Below are 27,654 nucleotides of genomic sequence, written 5' to 3' on the forward strand. Positions count from 1 at the left end.
TGAAGTTTCCTTTGAATTTTATGTTAAAAATTATATATATTATATATAAAAAAACACACATAAATATAAACATTTTTCTAGAAGTTTAGAACAAAATTTTACCATTTATTAAGTAATTTGAAAAGAAAAAAATATATTCAACAACAAAAATAAGATTCAATCAAACTTATTTAAGAAAATATATATCACAAGTTCAAAATTGAGTCATGTAAATGCTCCATTAATGAACCATGTAAATGTTCCATTAATGTAGAGAGAGAAAGAGAAAGATTGTTAAGGATAGGAGAGGTGTAGGGTATTTTTGGAATAAAAGAAAATAGTGGGAATGTGTAGAATATTTTTGAAATAAATTAAAATAATGGGGAAGTACAGATCCCACTTGAGGAGGTGGAGGGAGCAACACCCCTAGGTTTCTTTTAGTCCAATCAAGATCAGGGAAAGCCTAGCCCAATTAAGACCATGTTGGGTCCAACCCAATCAAGACCAAGTTTACTCAAGTCCATGTTGAGCACAATCAACCCAATCCCAGGTAGAGCCAAGTAGGCCCAAGTCGAGGTCAGAGAGTGCTTGTGTTCAGTTTCAGTTAGCCTGGATCTATATATTAAACTAAGTTCAGTTGATCCATGTTGAGTTAGCCTCATGTGGGATCAAGACACAGACTGGGTCATGTTTATCCAAGTTAAATTGTTGTATTTGTGTTTGGTCAATACATTGAGTCTACAACCGTTTAGGACCATGTCAAGCTGAGTTGGATTAATTTTATATTAGATCGATTAGTCGATCATATGATAAAATTTATTGTAATTGATAAAGTGAATAAAATAGTGATTTTAATTCAATTTAAATTAAATTGAAAAAAAAATCAAGAATTAACATTGGTTTATATTTTAAATCCAATCGATTTTGTGGATTTGGATTTTATCTTGATTGAATTTTAAAAAATCTAATCCATAATCATCCAAAAAAAAGTTTAGATTGAAAAAAGAGAGTGAAAATGTATCGATTGAGAGAAAAGTTTACAAAAGATTTTATTAATGTGATAGAATAATTTTTTAATATGTAATTAAAAAATAAATTGTATAATCATTTTTAAAATTTTCTTTATATTAAAAAAAATCTAAAATACTGATTAGACTTAAAATGAATTTTAAATTAAAATAAAAAATTATAAAATCTAAAATGATAATATATGAAAATTGTTTATTTTTATTTTATTATAACGTAAAATATAAAAACTATATAATCAATTAAAGATAATGAATTCCCGGCTATTGGTTTCTCTGCACCCTATTTTTTGGTGCGTTGTAGTTCCCAAATTAACCCGATTTAAATTTAATAAAAATCCTTACAACTCTTTATTAATAATATTTTTTAGTGAAGATATTTTAATCCGAAAGTTATAAAACAAACATTCTAAATTGAATGAATGTTTGGAAAATATTTTTATATTAAGTGTTTCATAAAACACGCACTAATGCTCGCCACCTCCATTCCCCTTTAACGTTTTGAACTTTAATCTCATTCTCATTCAAGAAATTGGTTGGATTATTTCAAAAATAAATATTTTGTTTTATTTTTTTCTTTTGTTTATTTTTAATATAAAAATACTAACCAAATTTTAAATGACTCAGATAACCATGACAAAAAATAAATAAATAAGAAAATAATTTACTTGCCGGGAAACAAATTCAAATTAATAATAAATTTTATATCAATCAAGTTGACAGAATCATAAAAATATTTAGATTGAATTAATATATTTATATTTAAACATATTCATAAACGTTGGTTGACATGAAAGAAACTGCTTTTTTTTAATCAGCAAAGAACTTCTTATGTCTCCCTTGTAACACACAACATTAACTTTAATTTTTGATATTAAAAAAATATCCGAGTCGCTCTGTAAAAAATAAAATAAACATTTGTCCTAAATATATGCAAGCCAGCCTACATTTTTAATGGCCCTATCAAAACCTCGTGGGTGCTTCCAAAGTTTCTTCTCCATGCATTTCTAAAATGTCTAAAATACTCTGATGAGAAGGGTAAATTTTTTTATCTCTTATAATAACTCCACTCACCTACTACCCTTTTTTTTTTCTTTAACATGGTAATTTTTTTTCTAAAACGTCTACTTAAAGAACTTATTTCAAAATCTAATTATGAATCCAACAGATTTCGAAACTAGTTAAATTTTGAATTCCAATTAAAAAACTTAACAGATTTTGAAATTTGATTATAATATGTAACAAATTTTATAATTCATTAACACTTCTAACATATTTCCAAACCTGTTTAACGTATTCTCACTGTTTTAACTTTCTGACTTTTATTTTAGGCACTTTTTGTTTTATTTTTTTTTAAATATCTTTTAATTGTTTAGTTTAATAAAAATATATTTTAAAATATTAACATATATTAAGATATATGAAAATATTAAATAAAACTAAATTTTCATTAAATTTTAAATTAAAAAATATGTTAAACGAATTGGAAATCCCTTGTGTTAACGATCCTAAATCCGTTTAACATATTTTTCAAAATTTTAATTTAAAATTAAATAAATATTTAATTTAATATTTTTAATATATTTTAATGTTTTAATAATTTAAAATATATTTTATTAAACTAAAACAAGGTAAAGACATTTGAAAAAATTAAAAACAAAAAATACAAAAGAAAAAGTTAAAACAATGAACAAAATAATAGTTGAATATTGAATTCTATTATAAATGTCAAGGAATTTCAGTTAAAAATTTTAACGAATTTTAAAATCTATTTTAAACCTTATTATGAAAGTTTTGTTTTAACATATTTTAAAATCCAGTTAAGAATTAAACGATTTTAAATTAAGAATTAAACGAATCTTCTTGGGCGGGTTAGAATAAAAAATACAGAAGAATAAATGTTTGTCGTGATGAGTGCGTGTGGAGTCAAAATGTAGCAGTGTCATGGTGGAGTGTATGAGTTTATTAAATCAGAGAAAAAGTTAAAATAAAAATTACCTAAATTTAAAACATTTTTAACCAAGGCTAGTTTTGATATTTTATTGAAAAGTTGGAGGTGTAGAGAGAAACACCCAAACCTCAGTGCTGATTTTGCAGGCCAAGAAATTAAGTTTAACCTGCTTGTCACAGATACGGGGCTTTTGCATTCCGCACTCCCTGGATTTCTTCCTACACCATCCAATTTGTTTAAAATAATCAAATTTTTTGTTTTTTATAGCAACCATAGTAATAGACATGTCCCTATATTAATTTTATATGTTTTTTAATTAAACAGAATAAACTAATAATTTAAGTTTTAGTATGTACTATTACGCGTTGTAAGCTTCAATGACCAAATATAACATTATGAATCATTGGGAAAAAAGTGAGCATTTGTCTAGCCAGTGATAGAAGGTCAATTAAGTTAGCACATAATGAGAAGATAATGCCTACAAGAAATATGAGCTTGCCCATTTTCCTTTTCCACCTAAAGAAACAGAGACTTCCACATCAAGAATGAAAATAAGACTACGCTAACAAATTTCAAGCTTTTTTCAATTAAGCCATTTTTCAATTAAGCCAGTCATGGCATGATACGCGTTGTTAGCAATCGAAACAACACCATACGATCTTGTAAAACTGATAAACCAAAGCAGTCTTTGTGCAATTCATTTACAGTTAAGTTCATTTGTTTCTCCAGTTCCACCTGAGTCCGCCAACATTCATCCATTAAAGCAACCTCCACCCTTTATATAATGCAACAGATTCCATCACGCTGGTTATATATATACAATTGTGTTTGATGAGATTCATGCAGGGCACCATCTGTTAGATGCATCTTAGCGAGTTGTATATTATTTTTCCGATTTTTTATTTGGAACAGAACTTTTATGTACATGGTTTAACGAGTGATCTGACACGACTCATTTCATCTCCTTCTCTTTTCATAAAACTTAACCTTCAAAATAAACATTGTAATGCAATAGACTTCGAACTAGGGTAAATGATCCCGTAGATACTGAAATATCTATGTAAAATGCAAAGCATGATTTACAATCTAATTAACAACTACTGGGAATTTCTACCATTGGTAAAAATAAAGAAATTCAGGTACATATGACCTGTGTCCATTTGATCCATAATTCGTGAACTGAACCATAATGATATTTTTCTCCTAAACCAAATCAAATTGAATCACACGCTTTTAAGAGCCCTTGAGAGATTCTCCACAAGAATAAACATTAAAGTTTCAATAGAGAAACTCTCAAGCAATATTAACTTAAACAGAAAATTCCTCACTTAACAAGTCAATTAGTTCTCGGTACGGGAGTACATAATATGATATTTAAACTACTGTTTAATAATTTTCAATCGATAATTCAAGGAACATACACAGAAAAAGAGGGGGGAAGTCAGTAAGTTCCAATGAAGAATAACTGATGAATTAGTTTCTTCTAAAAATAAATTTAACGTTCCGCAGAAAACCGCGATAGAAAGAAAAATTCTGATTCTAATGAACATACATCAAGTGGAAACACTTCTACTGTCAAGAATTTAAGAAAACAAAACCGACAGGAAATGGGAGTGCCAAGTATAATAACAAATATAACACAGTGACAAGACAATACATAACACCTAAACATAGTGTGTGCCCAACTCTACAGTGAAACATCCTAAAGTTACCTCACCCAGAAAAAGAGAAGCAAATATTCAAAACCCCTCATGACATGAAAGATATAGCCCTCCATAAGCCCATGCGAACAGGAAAAACTATCTGCAATAAACAGAAACAGTATTTTTTTCAGCATCATATTTCAATATGATTAATGAAAAGCAAAATGATGTAAAAAACTCGACAGCGCAATAAACAGTGAAAACATTTTAGGAAAAGATGGATTTTTAAAGTTTTAACAGTCAAGATGAAAAAAAGTTTTGAATTTCAGTTTATATTTGAGTAACAACTAAAATTTATATTTTCCATAAATACTCTCTTTCATATTCTCCCTTTTAACTTTCCATAAATACTCTCTTTCATATATTAAAGTTATTTTTTGTCTCATCCAAACAATTATTTTCAATTCACTTTTCAACAACTTCACTCAACAAAAAGTCATTATATAAACCTCTTCTTGAAATAAGAAACTCTGAAATGTATCATAGTTTCACTCTTCAAGCAGTTTACCAAAAGATCCTTAACTCAAGTGAACAAGTACTTTCAGAGATTTATTTGATCCTTGGATGAAATCCCTACTTTTCCCCCATTTTGACCTACCCTGTCCCGCTTCCACTACTAGGTCACAGATCTCCTTTATAACACTTCGTCCAAAGAAGTATTTTCAATACTAGTTCCACAAATTAGGAACTCAATCTACAGTGATGTATCCAAATGAGAAAAAAAAAATTATGACGGTCAATCAGATCGGTTTGACCCTTCAAAATAAAATCACATAAATTAACATGACCTAGGCACATTAACTTAATTACTACATCCAATTACACAATCTATGGCACTAATGTTTTACCCTGATCTTCAAAAAACAACTGTATTATATCCCAGTAAGTTGTTGAACACCACAACTTGTATAGGAGCAGACTCTGAGGAGGAAAATAGGACACTCGTTTTTCTCATGTTAAAACCATTTGATATGGAAGGAAGATAAACCTTCCAAACAATAAGGCTTCAATAAGACGGAATTATCAAATACAATTAAGATAGCAGGGGGCATCAGGTTTTCAGCTTAGAGAATCTTCTTTCTAATCTCATAATTTATTAGATGAGTGACCATTTTTGTTTTCCTCTGAGAAATATATCAATTCCCAACAAGGTAGTTTTGTATAAGAGAGCAAACAAAGCTTTTCATGGATGTTCAGTTAGACACCCAAAATTATTTCCCCTTTAGCTCTAAAATCTTTCAAGTAAATCAAAATAGGCAGTCATTTGAAAATAAGATCACAGAGGAAAGAAGACCCTCATAAAAAATGAGAAATGCCAACTTATTTTGTTGTACAACACCCAACAGCAAGAAACTGATATCTTTTTTGGTATAAACATCAGCTAAGCAAGTTTTACCTTCACCAACAAAAACATTTCCATATACACAGCTACGAATCAAACATTATTTTCCAAAGAACAACTCTGTTATTGGATAAAAATAATGTGGGACCTGTTAAATAAGGAGTAGAACTCATATCATTTGGTATAACCCACATGAATCCTACTCAGTAACAACTAATGTTCCTCATGAAAATTTAAAAGCAAATTGAGCCACACAAGCATTATATGTAGCAGTTTATGGTAAAGATATCAAAGCACACTTTTGCATCATGAATCCTGCATAAAATAATATTAGTTATTGAAGATATCCCGAATCAAATCAATAATGGAATAGAATAGCATACCTAAATTTCTTTCCAGGAAAAAAAATAAGGCAGGACGTAACTTTATGATGTGTGCTTGTCTGGATGGCTTCGTTTAGCTTTGCGTCGCGCATGGTTATTTCCACTTCGATAAGGTTTATTCACTTTCTTATTGCTGCAGGCAATAAAAGTCATTACTATTAAGTTCCAAATATGTGTAAAGAGAACATACAGATCAATATAAAGTAAATCAGTGCACAAATTTTGGAAAAGATTAAAAGATCGACCAGAACACAGCTGAAAACACTCTAGCCACAAAAATAATGGGTAGAGCCAAAAGAGCAGAGGCCTGCAAAATTGACAAAATATTAGTCAATTCACCTAATCGCTATCAATTTCAGTAATACTTATTAGGACAGAAAATCATTCATTGCATACCGCAAACCATTCTAACTCTTTAGTAGCAAGAGGTCTGGTGAGCTCATGCTTTTTCAGTGTCTCTTGGACAGTGGCTTGGACCTTCGTTAAAAAAAATAAATCAATACCAAAATGAAAATGCATTTAATCCTTATATCAATACTAGGCATAATTTTCAGCATTTATTAATTAAACAATAATTAGAAAAGTCAACAGAACTCTTTAATAATTTAGTAAAATCAAATGAAAAAGTCATTCCAGATCATGGAACTAACATAAATTTCAGTCATTATGTCATCAAGGTATTAAAATCCTAGCTTTAGGTCAGGAGTCACACTATGATAAATGAAAGGAACTTTAGAAACACTTCTAACCAAATCTGTCTTCAGCAATATCACTTCTATGTCTAAATCACAGTACAACCGAGCTACAGTAAAATGTTTTAGCATGTAACAGTAAAAAGACTATGAAATGAGCAGACCAGTATGAATAAAATTGGCTCAGACCAGTCAATCTGACCAGTTAGACAAGAAACTGGTCAAGTCCAAGGAAGTTTTGGATTGGAAATGCTATTTGATTTAGATCAAAGAAGAATGTACCAGACAGTTTTCTATGGATGACAGTGTGATTAAATGATTTCTCAACTAATCATGTTGAATTTTAAAACAACACAAAACACTTTATTTTTTAATGATTTTTTATTATAAAATATGAAACTTCTGCTTGCATGCAAAGTGAATTCTCTTGACAACAGCTCACCCGTCAACATTGTACAATCTCCCAGGTCTGAATTCTTGAATTTTCATATTGTGTCTAGTACTGTGCACACAGTCACTAACTCAATCTAAATGTTTACTTGATCGGTAGTGCATTATCCTGCTAAGTGAGGGAATTTTGACAGTTTATTTCAAAGTTTCAGTAATAGGACTTCAATCCAAGACACAAGCACTTTAAAATAAATATTATTAGTAGAATAAGATTTTTATTTAACACAAAAACATAATACTTTTAATAAAAACTTAAAAAAATTTATATGCACCACTTCATGTGGTTCAAATAGTGATTCAATGGTTTGATCAATGACCCATTAACCTAAAAGCCTGGACCGAGTCAATGATCAGTTTGGTTGATAACATTCGGGCATACCAATCACATTGCCCCCTTAAACGAATAAATATATGATGTAAAAGAATAATTTCTCCTTTATTTTCTTAGTTCTATCATACTGAGTCCTGATAATATATATAGGGTTTTAACTCTGACTCAAACACCTTTAGTAAATTTCATAAAGACCAATACAAATTCTTTCTTTTATTTCTCCAAAATTCTGATATGCAAATATATGAAGTTGCCTTTCACTATATTTCTTCCTCTAAAAAAACAATTAAGACTGATTACTGATTGCGGGAATGGCCAACTATAAATTTCAAAAGACAGACTGCCAACCAAAGTTTATATTGCCAATTTTCTCATAAGTAGATACAGTGCAAGAGGAATACAATTAAAAAGCAATAATAGTGCCGATATCAACAATAAATAATGACAATCAATAAGTTATTGCATATACTTCCTTTCTTTAACGACTAAAATTGATTGAAGGAAAGGACAATTACATGTTTCAAAGACAAGGACTGTCCAACCAAAGTTTACATTTTTCAATTTTTTTAAATACAGTGCAAAAGGAAAACATGTAAAAAAACATAAAGGTGTTTATATCAGCAATAAATAATGATAAATAAAATAAGGATTGCACAACTTTTTCGATATTCTAAAAATAGATGAAGACTGAAACCTGGCGATGATATGTAGTAGCTGATTCCAAAAATTTCCCATAACTATGAACAACTTTATTTGTGTAGGGCTTCAAAACCACTTGTACTTTATCAACGTGAGGTTTAGCTGCAACAGCAATCTGATCAATGTATGGCTTGCTGAACTTTCTAGCTTCCTGTGAACCAGTAGTCTTAAGAAACACATCTGCAAACAAAACCAACAAAACAAAAGGATGAATTCAAGAGGTTTGTACCTGATAATAAGGATGAACAAATTCTTTTGCCTTGCTTAAATGGGGAGAAATTGTCTTCCTGGTAGCCTCATAACCTTCAACAGTTTTTGTGGTCAATAATTGCAAATGCGGTTCAGCACTTGTTTTCACCACAGACCACTGTTCTTTTACAGCAGGGACCCATTTCTTCAATTGAAAAAGGAGGAAATGAAAATGAAAACAATTTAGTTTGGCTGGGTATTTAAGAAAATAAAAAATATTTACAAACGAGGAAGCTCACAAATGGATACCAATTACCATATTATCAGGATGAGGGTTAAAAAGAGACAATTCTGAAAAAAGTCCATATGAACTATAATTGCAGTATACAACTGGTTAGAAGTGCATGCTTTTTGGCTGTTCGTTACACACCACATAAATAGAAACATGCCCAGCAAAGCATAGCAAAAAACTGAGAAGTAAATGGAGGTCTTACAGTTTTAATGGTTTCCACATGAGGTTCAGCCCACTTTCCAGCTTGTGCCTTCTTATCTAGGGCCTAGAGTAAATAAGAAAGACATTTAAATAAAGAAGCCAATATGACTAGCTTGCAGTGATAAAGAAACAAAATAAAGTGTATTTGTAATAGATTAACACGTCAAATGAAATAACAGAAACAGAAGATTAATAGCTAAAATAAAAACCAATAACATTACCTTTTGAGCAACCTTTTCCCAAACAGGTTTCCCATGTTTGTTCCATTGAGTCTCAACACAAGACTGGTAGAAAAATAAAATTCTCAGAACTGGTGAGGAAGGCTGTCCTAACAAACATTAGAGGAGATACAACATAGACTCACCTTACTATGAAGATAGTGTACAGCAAGCCAAGGTGGAAGCCAAGCACCACGTGTCTGATTATAACGCCAGTATGAATCAATTCAATGTACGTAATTATAATTATTAATATGATAAAAAATTTCAAGAGAATGAAATGGTTTTATAATCAAATCATTATTTGTAGCAATAGGCAACAGCTGCACACAAAAGCAAAAAATGGAAAAATCTAAAATGCCACAATTCAACAATTAAATAGAAAATATTAGATATGAGAAGAAAATATGGTGAAATCATTACATTAAACAATCCATTTCAAAATATTAAGATTATGGACATTCCTTTTGAACTCAAGATTTTTTGTTTTTCATCTTTGAAGGGAATATGGTGAAATCATTACACAAAGCATTTCAAAATAATAAGATGATGGAAACTTGTTTTGGTCTAAAGATTTTATATTTTTCATATTTTGAATGGCATTTCGACTAGGAGTTCCAGGTTGTGGATATTAAACTGGACCTAACCAAGGCTAATGGTAGTTTGGCATTTGCTTGGAGCTACATCAAAAATCCACAGCATAAGTTCAATCTCACCCTGGTTATCCATGAGTCCGACTTAAACATACTAAGGCTGATATTTCTATGATTGAGTCACATGCTAGTTTGAGTTACAGGGTTCGACAATGGTTATAGCTTTCTATTGTCCCTTGCTGGTGTTTGGTGTGTTTGTAAAAAAAAAAAATAGGAATGTCTAAGTGCTGCTTGTAAACGTAGCTCTCCAGGGTAACCGCACTCAAAGGACCAAATCAAGGATGAATGATGAGATTTTACCTTTTCTATTTTATGAAGTCTGAGTTATTATGAGCTTATGGATTCTGTTCATTAAGCACTGAATTTAATTGGAAACCATACATCAGAAACCAGTATTTACATGTACAAGTATTTTCAAATAATATTTTATTTAGTATGTAACATGAACAATTCACTTTTATTTGACCTCCAGTATTTTTTAGTAAAATATCAATTTTAAGAACTCCAGTCCAAGGTAAGAGCCACCATGTTTATCACAAAGCAGTGTACTTAAATGGCTGCTATGGCAGCACAAAAGCACCATTACATAGTCGAATTTTGTGGATCCACAATCGCAACTCCTTCTGCCATTACCATGATTGCATCATGCAGCCTGCATCGTCCTGTCATCTCCAACAAGCCTCCACTGAATTGAACTTTAAGTTAATTTTTAGTTTTTGTGCATTTATTTTTATTAGCATACACCTTAACTTTTTTATACATACTTAATTCATCTTTTCAACTGCTATGCAACTTCAGCTATTTTCTCACGATTTTATCCAATCCAATCAGTAGCAATAGCAGTGTCACACCAAGACTGAGCCTAAAAGCTAAGCAATGGCATCCAATTAATTCATTTATTTTCCTGTATTGTTGTTAATAATATGTTGACACTTTCAATAACAACCCTAAAACCTTAACCAACAACATGAACTATATTCCCAATTGTGCAAGGCTATTAATAAAATGACAGAATTTAAAGATATTCTTCAGTTTCAGATAGAAGGCACAAACATCGATAACTAAAACGGCTATCAAAATTTACAGAAGTGTAAGAATGATATAATGATGTAGGTAGTAAACTGAATTGGCGAATTATTACCGCACTCAACTCTGCTTCTGTGACAGCTGCCTCAAACTTAGCCTTCACCATCTCTTCCTAAACAAGAATATTAGGTGAAAATCAAAAGACTTCAATTAAAAACATCATCAAGCATCCTCCTGCACAACATATACAAGAAAATCTATGCACTGACATACCTCAGTAACTTTAAGAGCACGTTCCGTTTTCTGAATCTGTGTCCTCTGCTCCTGGTTTATCTTTTGAAGCTGTGAAAAATGTACTTACTCAGGTCACTGCATCATCCTTAGACAGAATATATTTGAATAACTTGAAAATCGATTACTGTAGGTAACTAATGAAAAATAATGACATAATGGTTTTTAATTTGTTTTTTGGAAGTAATAGAGCTCAATAGTTATTCTCTTAGATAAAAAATGAGAGTAGGATCAACCTAAAGCCAACAGCAGTAGATATTATTATCAAACCAACTAACAAAAAACTAGCAAATAATGATGATGCTGCAGTAATACACAATACATCAGAGGATGGATGCACGTCAAGCCAAGCATGATCCAAAAGCATGCACCAAAAAAATGAATAGTAAATTTGACATAAAAATAAACAAACAGCAAGGTGGTGCTGCCTGCTGAGCTCTGACAAACGTCAGTTTCTAAGACCTACAGAAGCCTCCAACCAAGGGACTATACTAATTCACACTTGCTTGTCAATAATAGCATAAAAACTTCTACACCATTAACATCTCAAAGCAAACTCTACGAAAATTTCCAAATTTGAGGAATCAGAACATGCAGCATGTATTAAGTCATAGTGGAAAGCGAAAAGTAGAGATAGGCAGGACTATACATGCAAAAAATGGCAGAGAAGTATAGCATGTTGTTCAAAGCTAGAAGAATACAGTTACAATTACAATACAAACAAAGGAGGAAAAAGGAGAATGGCATGTGAAAACCAAAAGGTAGATATGTAGAAAATGGATATTAACGTATGCCCTTCCCATGTGAGAATTGAACATGTCAAGGTGCATAAGTTACTCCAAAAACAGATCAATTTTATTACAAGACACGTTGATAAAAAGAAGTGAAATGAAAAGGGGAATATAACTCAGCGTATGTGTAATTAAAATACTAAAGTATTTACACAAAAATCAACTGTAAATAGTGATTAAGAATTAGTTTCAAGGACAAAACAATAATGAGATGCACATTAGTTAAAACAGAATTATTGGTAAACATAAAACTTACATCTTCTAATTTTGAGTTCAAGTCATTAACTTTTTTCTCTAACCCAAGCACTCGAGTTTCCCAGTTCCCTTTCTCCCTGTTTTGAGTTTCTAGTTCCCCTTTAAGCTGGTCCACCTGCATAAAGAATTTCTGAGTCTGCACTATAGAATAATGATCATACAAGACACATATACTCGCTGATTTATAAGTAACCTGCTTCTGTAGTTCAACAGCCCGTGCATGAGCCTTTCCGACTTGCTCTTCAGCATCCAATGACCCTTTTTTCTGAGAGGAAAAATATTTTTTAAAGTTTTCTAATGTACAATTTATCAACAAAAAATAAAAATAAAAATAAATACTACCAACAATAAAGTATGAGAATGGGATGCTTACATCAACCACCTACTCTCAAATTATCATTATTACATGAAGTAACAATACCACATCAATATTAAATAAAGAAAACATCTGTGTAATGAAGAAAAATTGTAATCCAGGTCTAGTCCCACACCTGGAGAGAAGCAATATCATTCTGCAGGGACTGTATGGTGACCGATTTATCCTGAATAATTTTTTCTTTTCCGGCCACAATTTCGTCCTTCCTCTTCACTTCTTCTGACTTTTCTCTGATTTCAGATTCTTCAAAATAAAATTAAACAGGACACATATTAGTCATAAAAAGAAACAGTAAGAAATCAGCATGTATCCAGATGAAAAAGGTGGGGAACTATAACTCCTTGAATTCAAATGACATGAAACGAAACCATAAAAAGAAGTCATTCCAATCGTAAATGGTTAGCAAGTACGCAAAAAAGGTACTTGTATAAAGATCAATCAACAGCAATCTCGTTAACAGCATAAACAAACACCAGAAATTGCTATTTAAACACGGCGACTGCACCTAATTTAAAACTGTGAGCACGACAACACTACGATTCACAATCATAGCAAGGTCCTAATTTCAATTGCAGAGAAACAAAAATCGTAAACGCGGAGTTGCTGGTAACCGAAGAGTGCAACTACTAAAATTAAAATCTGGAAATGAAAAAATCGAGATTAAAAACAGAGTTAGGTTTTGATTTTGCATAGAAGACGAAAACAGACCGAGAATTCGGATCTTAGAATTGAGTTGATCTAATTGGATCTTGAAGGCAGAGGTATCAGGCTCTGCTACGCTTCCTTCGACGGAAACATCAGCCTCGGCCCCGACGATGGAGAAAATTAGGGCTACTGAAAACGCAAAGAAGAATAGCTTCGTAGGCGCCATCGCAATACAGATTTGCTTTGCCGCCAACAAAGCTTCGGAGAAAAACACACCCTCGTCGGTGTTGTGATATTTATAACACCTTCGTCGTTTACAAGAAGCTTTTCTATTTTGCTTTTCTTTTTCTCTAGAAATAAATAGTAATTGAATATTCATGTTTTTCTTTATTATATAGTATATACTGAACATACACATACACATACACTCTTCACGCTATTATTGAATCGGCAATTGTCAATTATAGAATTTTTATTTAATTTTACAATAATAGCCTAAAATTAAACCTTTTCTTTTTTTACTCAGTGGTTTAAGAAATTTCAGAAAATAAAGAAAAAGAGGAGCACGAGGTGGGCGTGGCGGATTCTACCCAGCCGCTCGTTGGAGAACCTGATCTGATCTTTTATTTTAAAAGACGATGCGATTTGAACAAGTAGCAACTCAGGCCCACCAAAATCTAATGATTCACCCATAATAATATTTGTTCACACTCGATTAACTTTTTCAATTTTTCCAAAACATAATTAACTTTTTCTATACTTTAAATTTATATAGAAAAATAATTTCTACAACATCATAAAAGAGAAATGTGGTTGAGTAGTTGTGTACTTCAGGGTTGGTGAGGTTTGAAATGGATCGCATCACAGGACCAACAAAAGTAGTTGACTATTAAGGGATTTTGAAAACATGCGAAACAGTGGTGGGGGAGTTTTATAAAAAATATAAATGAAAACTTTACTTTATATTTTCAATAATATATATATATATTATTTAAATAATAATTTGGAAATACTACTTTTTACTATTTCCATTGCATTATTTATTATGCTATCAGATACTCTCTCTTTTTTCGTGTTCAGGATTTTCTTGATAAAATTATTTTACCAGAATACTTCTTTTCTCAAAAAAAAAATTATTGTGAAGATGTTTTTTTTTTATTATGGAAGTCAATTAACGTTATTGATGGATATTATTTATTAAACTAATGATATTGATATTTTACGTGAGACTGACTGTGACCACATGTGTTGTTGTGTTGTTGTGTTGTGGGAGTGAAAAGGAGAAAAATTCAATTTTATGGATGGAAACTTGTTTTTGTTTAATCCATAAATGATGAATCGCATGTTCACGTAACAAAGACGATGACTACTCAAGCAACAATATCCAACAGCCAAAAAAATATAAAATTGATTGAAAACGTCATTCAATTGAAAACATAATAAAATAAATGGCACATGAAAACATTGCCCAAACAAATGTTTACAGAAATATATGCTGCCAACATGCCGAGTTTTTTATTTTTGTTACGTGAGACGTGTATTATAAAAAATTGGAGATTAATCAAAATAAAAATATTTAAAATATAAAAAACGTATATCATTAATTGGAAAATACCGTTTTTGGTCTCTAGTTTGGGAGGTTTTGTTCAATACCGTCCTACTTTGTTTTAGTAACAATTGATCCCACTTTTTGAAAAATCTGTTCAATTGACTCCTTTTTTGTTACGACGTCAATCTTCTAACTGTGCTGGTTACGTCAATAAGTTCTTTCATGCATTCACCTATCCAAATGTTATTTTAACAGTCTTATGTTATGTTAAAAATCATATCATCATCGTATACAATAAGGACTATAATAAACAATTTAAACTTGAATATGAGACCACTATGAACAAAAAGGACTCAATTGAACAGTTTTTTGAAAAGGTGTGATCAATTGTTATGAAAAAAAAAAAGATAGAATCATATTGAACAAATTCTCCCAAACTAGGAATCAAAAATGGTATTAAACCTTAAAAGAAAGAACAAATATAAATTTATATACATATAAATATCACCATTAGTAAAAAAAATATAAATAAATATGTAAGAATTTGATCCAAAACGAATAATATATGTAGAGATCTATGTGTATCAATCTTCTCCCAACAAAATCATCAAAATTTTACATAAGATGAAAAATGTCTCAGTTTATATAAAAATTCGCATGTTTAATTTAATATATATATATATATATATATATATATATATATATATATATATATATATTATTTCTCGGTCCTATATATGTACATTTCAACAGTGATGATGGTATTGCGAACATAATGGTTTCACGACATTAAAGTTGAAAAACAAAAATACAGGACATAGTCGATGAACTCACGCTATTTTGTCTTATGATTCTACGTCGTATTTAACTTATATAAAAATATATCTGTACTTTGTAATTAACTGAAAAAATCTGATAATGATGTTAAAATTAATAAATATAAAAGTTATTTTTACATAAATGAAAAAAATTAATATAAGATTTTTTCAGTTAAATACCAAAAAAGTAAGTATATTTTCACATAAATTAAATACACTGGATGTAAAATTACAAGACAAAATCTTATATTAAGGTTAAAAATAATAAATATAAAAATTATTTTTATATAAATGAACATTTTAATTAATATCTTGTGTAAAATGTTTGGAAATTTGTTTTCTTTGTGTGTGGGATAACATCCATTTGAGTGTAACTTCAATAAATTCCTTTCCCTCAATAAGCTTTTTGGTGTTTAATGTATGAAAAGTTTCAAGGTAAGAAAAATATTTAAGTTAACCAAATGAATTTTTTTTATCAACAAAAAATATTATAAAAATAAATATAGTTGAGTAGCGTGTGAATTACTAGTTGATATAAATATTTATAGGAGCAATATTGTTTGTGGTTGGCGAAATTATGGAAGTAGCTGAGTTACTTAAATGCCAACGCTAACCTCAATTTCTGTTTGTTATTTGGTTGGTTCACAAATTCATTATGGATTTATGCCTCTTATTGCTTCTATTATTTTTTTTATTTTTTTTATTACTACAGTAATTAAATTATATACAATTTAACATTCGTGTATCCTTTAAATTTAGAATAAGGTTTTATTTATAAAAATATAAATCGTTCTTGTATCCCAAATATATGTAGGCATTTTAAATGCATATGTATATTTATTGATGTTTTAAGGGGTACAATCTGATTAAATAATATTTATTGATTTTTTTTTCAAGGAATTCATACAACTTATTAAATACTATTTTACAAAATTTATACCTGTAACGATTGATCCATATGTATTACCTGTGTTGCGTCTGCTCTGTATTTGAATAAAAATTAGAGAGGTGAAAATAAAACTAATAGGTACGAAAAAAACGAATTTAAAATAATCGTAAAAATGAATTTTTGTAAATTTAAATTTGAGTTTTAAGATACAAACAGTTTCAGCCTGTACAGCACAGGCCCCATATCTTAGTAATTAAAAAATATTATGGAGAAGTTAATTTCACCAAACATAGCTGATAAAAACATTGAATTCTCTGTTGAACAAGTCATTAACCGAAGCATCATTAAATATTTAAAGTTTCATTAAATATATATCGTAAAGAATATTTAAATATTACATAATTTCCCCGTAAAATTAGCAAAAGAAAGAGACAAATACTTATTATTTTCTAGAACTAAATCAATTGGACAAAATTGATTAAATATCCTAAAACATATGAATAATATATCTTAAATTTGATTTAAATACTTTTTTATTATAATGTGTTATAAAATAGTATTAATGATAAAAAAAATTAAAAAATAATTACAAACGAAAAATCTTAAGTCTATAATACTTAATATCATTTTTTTAAAATTACAAAATACTGAATTAGTGGCACGATAACTTGGGTAAGTGGATTAAGTCACCAAAACTTGTCTCAATAATTATTATATTTAATCGTTTCATCTATACAATCCAACTCATATTGCCATTATAATAATAATAATAATAATAATAATAATAATAATAATAATAATAATAATAATAATAATAATAATAATAATAATAATGTCAAGATAGTCCCATGATTAACCAAATATTATTTTCTTCAATCATTTCAATATATCATCTTTATTTTTTTAATCTTTATTTACACATGATTTTCTTAATAGTTTATGCTTTTCTATTTACGAGAAACACGGTTTAGTTATTAAAAGAGTTTATTATAAATCTAAAATAAATATTTATAAAGTATAGAGTATAAACCAAAATAATTAGTCATGTTACAAAAATAAGTTGTTGTCTTAGTTAAATTTAAAAAATAGTATATGTTCATATCGGCCCATTCTATTTTCGATATTCTGCCAAAAATACTATATACACCTATCTGTTTAATTTTCGGACCTCGTCTTATTATTTTAACTGGTTTACAAATATTACACTGAAAGAAACTAGTTCTGGTAAGGTGAATGTTTCTCTTATCAAGAAAGCTTTCATAAGAAATAAAGGTGGTCAAATTTAATATAATTGAATTAAACTATAATTAACCACATTATTCAATACTACAAAAAAAACTGAACTATTCATATTAAAAATTGAATTATAAAAAAAGTTCAATTCACTTTGTCTAAATTATTTTCACTTCAGTTTATTATGAATTATTTTTTATTCATTGTATTTTTTTAATTGTAGAGTGTAATTTAGTTAACTTTGTCTACATTAATAAAAAGGGTGGAAAGCGTAGTAAAAAAAAAATTCAAAATGACTTGAGATGATTTAAGGTTGTATTTGGCAATATATTTTTTTTTTTATATTTTTTATCAGTTAAAAAAAATTATAAATAATACCTAAAGAAGTCACTGCAGTAACGAAGGTTATTACCGAAAGCTACAATCCTTCGAAAAACACCACAAACCGTCGCTAAATACCCATTACCGAGGACTCTCTAGTTACAACGTTTATTTGAGAAGTTATTTTGAAATGTTAGTTTGTAATTTCTTTTTATCTTTATTTCTCTCTTTTTTTTTTTATAATACTATCTTTGGCACAACAGTAGTTAATTATGTCTAATGCATTTTGGAACTGAACATCACATTATTAAGCTAACATGTAATTTTTTTAAGTACCAAAAAATGAAATAAGAATGATGAACAATATAAAAATATTCCACGTGATAGGGTTACACAATTCATGCAGGAAGAGGGCAACATATATAAATATTGAAAATAAAAATTTAAAATTAATTTGTACAGCAACAAAACGCGGTTTCGTCACATAAATTACATTTAAGTATACCAAAGTATCTTTTTAAAAAGTTTGATTCGATCTTGACTTAATATTATAAATTATATTACGGAGAATTGCAAAACATTAATTAATCCGAGCGTGTCTTCAAGGAAGGTACTGTCTAACGGGACGGAGGCTTATCAAGATTTTTTTTTTTCTACGTACTCATTTTTCTAGAAAAAAAATAATATTTAATTAGCTATTGTAAAAATAATTAAAATTTGATTGATAGCAATAAATATGTTTTTATTTTCCAAAGTATCATTGTGGTTAACATTTTTCTACCTCTTTTAATTGTTTATCATAATTACATCTCTTTTTAATTATGCATATTTTAGTTTAAAACTAGTTATAACATACATACAAAAAGTAGGTCAATTAATTAATAAACTCAAGTAAACGTGAAGCAAATGGTATTAAAGGAAAGTGCCTTGTCTTTTTCAATTAGGTAGAAGAAAATCACACCAATTAACTTATAACTTTGTGGAAAGTGTGTCTCCAAGAAGCTTACCTATATATAAGTGGAGTAAGAAATATAACAATACCATAAAATCAAGTTAAATTAAGACCTTTATCGTTACAAGTGACTTTTAAGGCTAACTCAACCCTACAAAACTAGTTTGTGAAGTTGCACCAACTTATATACACTGAATTGACCTTATTTTCTAATAGATGTAGGACTTCCAACACACCCCCTTACGTCGAGATGTTAGAAGTAAACTTTAAGCTTTACTCAACTCCACAAAACCGGCTTGTAGAGTGAAGTTTGCACTCCCTTATATACATTGAATTGGCTTTATCTCTAGTCGACGTGGTACTTCCAACCTATATATATATACAAAATATATCTAAGTTTCAACTACTGTTTTATATATTATAAATTTTGGTTCACTGTATGGAAGCCATGACAAGTTTACTGACGATATATATATATATATATATTATCGCCTTGGTGCAATCAATTTGCATGCCAGCTGCATCGGAACTCTATAATGGCATTGAATGATTAGTGTTATAATATAATAGATGATTTGCAGCATAGAATGGCATTTGAGTGATTTGGTATTGAAAGAAGGGTGTAATGTGATGGGTGTAACTATAAAAGAGGTTAAGGCATGTGGGAAACTTGATAAATCATAACGTAGTGTAAAATACTGGTGAGCGAAATGGGGATAGCAGAAGTGTGCTCGAGGTTCATTGGGGACTTTTTACAAACATTTAAAAGCTCGGCACAGAGCTCAGTGTCTTGTGACGTTGATGGGAGTGAGCATGCATGGAAAGGTGAGAGGATGGTGAAGGTTGATGAGAAGATGGTGGGTGCCCTTGTAACAGTTTTTGGGATGGAAAGCAATGGAAGGATAAAGAAGGAGAGTGCAAGGGAAGTTGTGGAGAAGCTTGGTTTGGGTTCGAGAAGAGGGTTTGAGCTGGGTGAGTTGATGGATGATGAAGTGGCTGTGGAAGAAGTTCTTGGTGAGTTGGAAGACATGTCAAAGCGCAGTGAGTTGCTGCATGAAGCTTTCAAAATCTTTGATGAAGATGGAGATGGGTACATAGATGCAATGGAGTTGAAGAGGGTGCTTGATTGCTTGGGTTTGGATAAGGGTTGGGATATGAACGCCATTGAAAAGATGGTGAAGGTTGCAGATTTGAACTTTGATGGCAAGGTTGATTTTGCTGAGTTTGAATTCATGATGATGGGGTAGCAGTTAATCAAAAAAAAAAAAATATTCATTCATTTTTGGAATAATTGTATATTAATTGATTTATTTATTTCAGCTTTTTCTTTAATCTATCTTTCAATTCTATAATACATTCATATTTATGTTTCTTCTATTTTACTTTTGTTCACTTAATCCCATCATGCCAGATGTTTTGCACATGATATTGCTACATTGGATTGGATCTAACACAACAATAAAAATGAGAAAAATAATAGTATATATTGTATATTGTTGCATGTTCCATTTTGTTTCGATTAGTATCAGGATAATGAAATTTTAATAACTTTTCTTTAATAATTTTTTTACAATAGGATATGTATCACTATTTTATTGGTCAATTTGAATTTATTTTAAAAATATTTAAAACAGACCAATAACAAACTGTCACGTATGCATTAAAAAAAATTGTTAAAAACACTTTTTCATCTAAATATTATAATATTAGGCCGATTTATAACCGTGAAGAAACAAATTTTAAATAAAATTTAGATACCATCTTATTGGTGCTTTCATAGCTATTTTATTTAGAATTAATTTTTCCCGATTTGTCTAATACAAATTTTATTATGCATGTTAAGAAGTTGAAACTTTGATGTTCTAACATCAAGTATGGTACAATTTATTTGGATCGGTATTCATCACTCATAACGCGTTGATAACACCATTGCACTACACGCTTAGTTATGAGTAATACCTTTTTGAATGTTAGAAGGTGCTCATATATACATCACAGTTAAATTAATTTCAATTAACACGTAAAAGTAACATTTTTCTTACAAATGAGCTATCAAATTTCGGTGATCTTCTTAATGATATAAGAAGGAATGAGATCTACACACTAATATAACATTGTTTAAAACTATTTATGTTTAGCAAAAGTAGTGTTTTTGTACTTAACAGTTAAAGTCAACCGTTTATTACGATTAAAATTAGTATAAATTTTTTTCTTATTTATTATAAAATTAAAAATATCACAATGTTTACTTTTTATACCAGTTATAACTAGAATAAATATAATTCTTTTTTTATTTTTACAAAAATATTCACTTTTTATATTGATTATAATTAAAATTGATATATAAATTTTTCTTATTTATTATAAAAATATCTAAAATCGTATAAAAAAATATTATTTTATTTACAATTATGTAAGATTATAACTTATATAAATAGTCAGTATAAATTTTATTTTACATTAATAAATATAAAAAATGCCTAAAAAAAAAATAAGTAAAATAAACCTTCAAGTAAATAGACGAATTTCCGATATTATGGTCCTCAAATCATGTTCACCCGTTGGCCAAATTATTCCTCTCCCCATTCCAAACAACTTGTCATTTCTATTGTATTTTGATTTAAGCTCTTCATTAGAAGTTACGAGTGTCCAGAATTTTTCTTTATCATGAATTCTTATATCAAAATCTATCACTATTATGTCAAATATAATGACTCTACTATCAAATAACCACTACAAGAAGTTACCAAGAAAAAATAAACTTCTAACAATTTTTAATATTTTTTACAGAATTGGATGAATAGTAAAATATAAAAACACATTAAAATAGATACAAGAAAATCAAGATAGGCAAAGTGAATAAAAAGCAAAATGTAACGACGTTTTCAATTTCAACAATACAGCGGATATATAAAACACTTATTCAATGAAATCCAAAATGTCCAATCGGTTGAGGAAAAACATCACCCATCAGGAAACAATCAGCCACCCACTTAGAGTACAAACGGCCTCCAAAATGTCCAAAAACACCACCCAGTTGCAGAAAGATAAAGAAAATAAGAAAGAAAAATCATGAAGAAGAAAAAAGGTAAAATTATAATTTAAACAGTTTTACAGAAAATTCCAAACAATCTAACATTAACCAAAACCATTTGAATAGAATGAGCAAGCCCATTGAAAAGATCATCTGTCTTTTAACGTTTACAGGTTAGATAGAAAGGAATTTTCCATCCAAGGAACATGTTCCATCCTTATCAGATGGGATTAATATGTGGTCTATTGGATGACAGCAAAGTGAGATATTTGTTTTTATACAATTACAATATGAGAAAATGGATAAAGCAACCAAATCCTTTTATACAAAACTAGATACAACAACAGGAAAAAGGAAGAAAGATACCATTTTAAACAGGCATCATTGGACAGAAACAAAGCAAAGACACAATAACATACCCTACTAATCTAACAAGACAAGACGCAAAACACAGAGGTGAATCTACTTGGAGGATACTAAAGAGTCTAAAAAGGTGGCCAAATACTCCCACAACTCATGCCATCGCTCATAACTCCGTTCACATTGTTCATGTCGTTGAAATTCATGTCCAAGTTTCCAAGGTCTGAATTCTGTACACAAACCGTGGCATCGTTGTATGAGCCATCATTTCCATGCACAGTGATGGTTGGCGAAACATGCGCCATGCGGCGGAGATTGGTCGTGTTCAGTGGCGGGGGTGTGTTCACTTGACACTGTGTGGGAAGAAGCTGATTGTTTAACGTAGTGAAAGAGCCTCTAGTCACCATGTCCTCTGCTAACTTCACCTACAAGTGTACACAGATGTCAGATTCTATTCCCATATTTTCCTTCAACCTTGAATGCAAAAACTATATGCTATTATTAAGCTTTTGTCAACCTAACAATACCTTAGCTCTCAAAGCTTCTACGTCTGATTTCAGCACCCGGTTATTCGTGTCAGCCTCACGAAAATGTTGACTAGCATCATTGAACTGCTTGTATAGGGTTGCGTTTTCCACTTTCAGTTTTTCAACCTGACAAAACAAAATTAATATTTGTCGTGCGTTTTATATCAAATATTCATATGAGAATTTTAACATCATTACTACTTTATATCCCTTGTTAAAGACTTATCAAATACCTGCAACTCTAGGTCAGCCAACTGCGCTTGTTTTCTTCTTCTTGACCTTCTGGCAGAATTGCGATTAGAAACCTTCCTAAAATTACAACGAAATTTAGAATCTCAGTGAGGTTTAAAATCATCCAAGATACAATTTAAGATAAATTTTTTCATTGACACTTATAATAGGAGGGAAAAAGAGTATGATCGGTTTTATACTTTTTAAATAAAATTCAACTTATTTTTTTTCTTCTCTGGTTAGGACTTTCATCTAAATAAAGTGCAGTTTTCATAATTTGACTTACCTTCTAAGACGTTTCAATTCAACTGCATTTGTGCTCTGTTCACAAGGACCATCTTCATCAGATGGCTCAGAGGAACCACTTGTGGCTCCTTTCGTATGAGTCTTCCAGCCCTCTGGTTTATTAGCTGACACTGGACTACCAACTGCCCAGTTTTTAATTCAATCCAAAATGTTAAATTCCATAATCAAACTATAATTTGGTGAGGAATAATAGACATATAATAATGAATGCAATAATTTATACAACATTTTTTTTGTGTGCAATTCTACCTATAATTATGATATCTGATGAATGATATACAATAGAAATAAACAAGAAAATGTTGAAAACACAATATTACTCTGATATTTTGAGTTAAGGATTAACAATTACCATTAGCAGTGCCACAAATGGAAGACCGAGAATCGATTGTAGCAGTGATGGTGGAATGCTTGGGAGTGAGGTTTTGGGAAGAAAAAGGGTCTGTCAGCCCACAAGTTGAAAATGAAGTCATAGCATCCTGCAATATTACAGACGAGTATGGTTAAGCTAGCTAAATTTTCGTACATCATTTTAGCCACTAAAACTATCTTTTTCCTTTTTTTTATCACTTTGTCCTTGCGGACTCTTTTTTTTATTCCTTTTCTTCTTTACATGCAAAACAGCAATGGAGCACATGCACCAAAAATAAGCCACAGGGAAATAACAAAGCAATATTCCAATAATTCACATGCTTCAAACCGGGTCCATTGAGATAGAGGCAATAATATAAAGCTTTATAAAAAACAAATATTGTACTTGTGCTTTTAAAGAAAATAACGACGCCATTCTATTAATAAAAAAGAAGAAAGTGTTTCATTTAATTATTAGTGATTTTTTTAGTTTAATGTTTTGGAATTTGTAAACAGGTTTAATTTATTAAATTTAAATTAATTTCCTTTTCTCAGGACAAATTTCATCAGAATTGAAAAAAATAATTCAAACACAATCAAATAGATATACATTACATTGATTGTGGTCGAGTAATTAAACTACGTATATTTTTCCAAAGCATTAAAAATTTAAAAATAATTACAATTGACAATTTCCACTATTTAAAAACAGCAATTAAATATTCAACCTTGAAATTCTGTTCCTAATCTTTAGATCTAATATAAAGTCTACAATATAGGGTTAGTTTTTCAAATTAGTTCGACACAACACTTTAACTTTTGTACTTGCTACTCAACTTAGTTGGGTTTTACTCGAACAAAACTTGACGAATTCCTCCAATTGCTACATGAACCAAGGACCATTAGACTTAATTGAGTTTTACTCCAAAAAATCCGAAAATTTTGTTAAAACTTAAAACAATTAAATTAAGCTGAATTAGGTTAATAGGGTCGTTGACTCAAACCAACTTCCTAAACATTTTTTTTTATCAATTTTGATGCAAGGTTACTGTAACTGTTTTTTTTTTTTTTTATGTGTAACATATTTTTCAATATATTAATTGCTTGTCTAATGGTTCTATTTATGTTAACATCATTAAATAATAAAATAATTATTGATACAAGGTTCAAACATTTTTACTTGAAACATATTTCTTTAAGTACATATATTGAAATGTAGAATTATTTTTTGCAAGTATCCGTCAAAATAGAAACATACGAAGGCTTATACACCAACCAAACATAGAGTAATTGATCGTGTTATTCCTATTTGCTACTTTCACAAAATCTAACTATTTACCAGTGACTCGTAACCCAAGGATTTAAATTCTTTAGAATTGAGTGATTGTGAAATATTTCATGGCGCCATGCGCAAATTTAGCCCAATGATAGAAGCTTTTAATCATAGAATAAGTTGATATCATCGTATTGATATTAAATAAAGCAAAAAAGAGTTTCCAGAAAAGAAAGAAAAAAAAAGAGTTGAGAAGCTATTAGAAATATGTAAAAAGTTTAGCATATAATTTTAATGTAATATTGTGTACATATATACCCAACGCATAAAGAAGAAACAAAAAGTTGAGAAAGAAAAGCAAGGGTTTTTCTTTACGTAATTGTAAAATATTATTTATCAACCGAACAATTTTCATGGCAGTCCACTTGAATAGACAACAAATATTTAACAAACTAGGCATATATTAATTTAAAACCATGAAAACTACCTACCGCATTTGGATTAGAAATAGTTTCGTGTTATTGCTATTGTTTGCTTTGTCACTTTTTATGGTACATTTGTTTTTGGTAATTGCCTCGTCACTTTATAGAAAGCTTTTCCACAGCGTTCTTTTCATTTTAATCTGCGGGCAAAGGTAAAACTACTAGGAAAAACAACAGAACTACATTATCTTATAATAAATAATACTTTCAATAATTTTCATACAGTTATTGTTTATTATGGTTTCACTCCCTTAAGTATAAACTATTATACAAATACATTCATGCACGAAACATTATTACCCAATAATAATAGAATTTTTTTATTGATACATTGAGGAAAGTCGTGGCCGCTATAGTAATATACTAATCATTGAAGTGAGCTACAACTCTGTATAATAGGTTACAACATACAACTTTTCAATCATTTCTGCTATTTTTTTCTTAAATGTTCATGAAAATCTAATTGACAGGCAAAAGAAGATACATAATTACTTTTCAAAATTCTAATTACTCAATCAAAAATTTGCCTCATATGATACACGATTAGACAGGTGAAATTATTGTACAAAATAAATTTATAATGACCAGTGGCAAAGAGACACGATCGGCTTGCGAAACTGTGGACGCACACAGCACAGTTGCAAATAGAAAGAAGACCATGGGATGGGACCCATTCCATAGGAAGAAAGACAAAAAACAAGATTAAAAAAGAAAGCGCACTATCGTAGATTTCTCAAAGTCCTGCGTTCACACAAGTTCTCAACACAACCCAAGAACGAAGCAGTCTACATCACCATGTCTTCTTCACGAACAAGTTCACTCCTCCACCTTCACTCACGCACTCACACCTCTCACGTTTTTTTTTCTTTTCTTTTTTGGAGAAAGTAACTTTCCTTTCACCTTCACAAATCACTTCACAATAATTAGTGCCAGCCACAACACTATTTCTCTAAACATCTTTAGAAATCTTTCTCTTATTATATATCTTCTTTCTATAAGTATAGCATTTTGTTCATAACTATATCACTCTTCTCCTAAAGATTTCTACGCTGACAAACTATAATGAATTGAACTACAAGACAAATTTAATTAAACAAATCTCGATCACAATACAAGTCTTGCCTAAAACAGAAACGCAAAATTATTATTATTTTGTTTTTATAGAATCGTTTACTCTTCTGTTATTACTGTTAAGGAAGCGTTAGGCGCACGCGGATTACGTTCTAGCGAGAACCGTAACAGGTTTTCAGTTTGCCACGGCAAAAGATGGCTCGAAGGCGTTTTTAGTTTCAGAATTGAGTGTGAGAGAGAAAGAGAAGACTGACCGGTAATAGGTTTTGGAAAGCGGCGAAGACATCGGTTCCGGCGAGGTTCAGATACCGGAGCTCGTCGAGATTAGAAAAGTCGTTATCGAGATCAGACTCCGTGGTCGTCATCCGTTCGAAGCAGCCGTGGCCGGAGAAAACCGACGACGGCGTGAGAGATTCTTGAGACGCAGCCAGAACGTGACCGGAGAGAGAGAGCGTTAACAGTAGGAGAGAGAATTGGGAGGGAAAAGGGAATGAGAGTAGCAGCTTCAGGGGTATAAATAGAAACTCAATGCGCATAATCAAATAAACTATTATTAAAGAAAATAAGAAAGAAAAAGAGATGGGCGGCACTTGACATTGAAACAAACCAGAAAGTTTTTTTGGTGATTGAAATCACGAAAGTGACCTGATCCGTCACGTATAATTACGTGTTCCAACCGTGACTGGAGATTTTTCTAGAATCGAATCTGGACCGTCTATAATGAATCAGGAAGCCCTCGTACTGACACGTGGCAGAGTGAAAATT

The 27,654-nt window shown here is 30.3% G+C and overlaps 3 protein-coding genes across 5 annotated transcripts; 1 reads left to right on the forward strand and 2 right to left on the reverse strand.

Annotated features, from left to right (window-relative positions):
• Positions 1–4,404: 4,404 nt before the first annotated feature.
• LOC106762138 lies at positions 4,405–13,832 on the reverse strand. Of its 3 annotated transcripts, XR_002667821.1 has the most exons (16): positions 13,556–13,832; positions 12,963–13,090; positions 12,665–12,736; positions 12,473–12,586; positions 11,408–11,476; positions 11,250–11,306; positions 9,602–9,655; positions 9,459–9,521; positions 9,239–9,301; positions 8,785–8,949; positions 8,551–8,706; positions 6,780–6,860; positions 6,629–6,690; positions 6,425–6,516; positions 6,055–6,315; positions 4,405–4,758 (listed from the first exon to the last, which is right to left on the reverse strand). XR_002667821.1 is itself a non-coding variant. In XM_022780801.1 (15 exons), exons 1-14 carry the CDS (start codon positions 13,716–13,718, stop codon positions 6,426–6,428), a joined length of 1,338 nt encoding a protein of 445 aa, XP_022636522.1. In that variant the 5' UTR covers positions 13,719–13,832; the 3' UTR covers positions 4,405–4,758; position 6,425. The 3 variants fall into 3 exon arrangements, 2 of the variants coding, with proteins under 2 accessions (XP_022636522.1, XP_014501360.1); XM_022780801.1 differs by lacking the exon at positions 6,055–6,315; XM_014645874.2 differs by lacking the exon at positions 6,055–6,315 and having other exon boundaries at positions 6,384–6,516; positions 13,556–13,830.
• A 6,088-nt stretch (positions 13,833–19,920) lies between these two features.
• On the forward strand, positions 19,921–20,688 carry LOC106761750 (probable calcium-binding protein CML43). The gene has a single exon (XM_014645321.2). The coding sequence runs from the start codon at positions 19,965–19,967 to the stop codon at positions 20,499–20,501; it is 537 nt and encodes a 178-aa protein (XP_014500807.1). The 5' UTR covers positions 19,921–19,964; the 3' UTR covers positions 20,502–20,688.
• A 1,807-nt stretch (positions 20,689–22,495) lies between these two features.
• Positions 22,496–27,440, reverse strand: LOC106760852 (basic leucine zipper 9). Its single transcript, XM_014644285.2, has 6 exons — positions 27,144–27,440; positions 24,065–24,191; positions 23,693–23,834; positions 23,409–23,484; positions 23,176–23,301; positions 22,496–23,073 (listed from the first exon to the last, which is right to left on the reverse strand). Exons 1-6 carry the CDS (start codon positions 27,423–27,425, stop codon positions 22,774–22,776), a joined length of 1,053 nt encoding a protein of 350 aa, XP_014499771.2. The 5' UTR covers positions 27,426–27,440; the 3' UTR covers positions 22,496–22,773.
• Between the last annotated feature and the right edge of the window lie 214 nt (positions 27,441–27,654).

Source organism: Vigna radiata, chromosome 5 (genome assembly GCF_000741045.1).
Source record: "Vigna radiata var. radiata cultivar VC1973A chromosome 5, Vradiata_ver6, whole genome shotgun sequence".
Taxonomy (NCBI): domain Eukaryota; kingdom Viridiplantae; phylum Streptophyta; class Magnoliopsida; order Fabales; family Fabaceae; genus Vigna; species Vigna radiata.

Bases quoted from the DNA above. Each gene is read 5' to 3' on its own strand.
- LOC106762138 (XM_022780801.1), bottom strand. From the start codon at position 13,718: ATGGCGCCTACGAAGCTATTCTTCTTTGCGTTTTCAGTAGCCCTAATT. The intron at 9,522-9,601 runs GTGAGTCTATGT...TTTTTCTACCAG, and splicing joins TACACTATCTTCATAGTAAG to TCTTGTGTTGAGACTCAATG. The intron at 8,707-8,784 runs GTACAAACCTCT...ACTGGTTCACAG, and splicing joins TTGTTCATCCTTATTATCAG to GAAGCTAGAAAGTTCAGCAA.
- LOC106761750 (XM_014645321.2), top strand. From the start codon at position 19,965: ATGGGGATAGCAGAAGTGTGCTCGAGGTTCATTGGGGACTTTTTACAA.
- LOC106760852 (XM_014644285.2), bottom strand. From the start codon at position 27,425: ATGCGCATTGAGTTTCTATTTATACCCCTGAAGCTGCTACTCTCATTC. The intron at 23,835-24,064 runs GTAATTGTTAAT...AAAACTGGGCAG, and splicing joins CATTTGTGGCACTGCTAATG to TTGGTAGTCCAGTGTCAGCT. The intron at 23,302-23,408 runs GTATTTGATAAG...TTGTTTTGTCAG, and splicing joins TGGCTGACCTAGAGTTGCAG to GTTGAAAAACTGAAAGTGGA.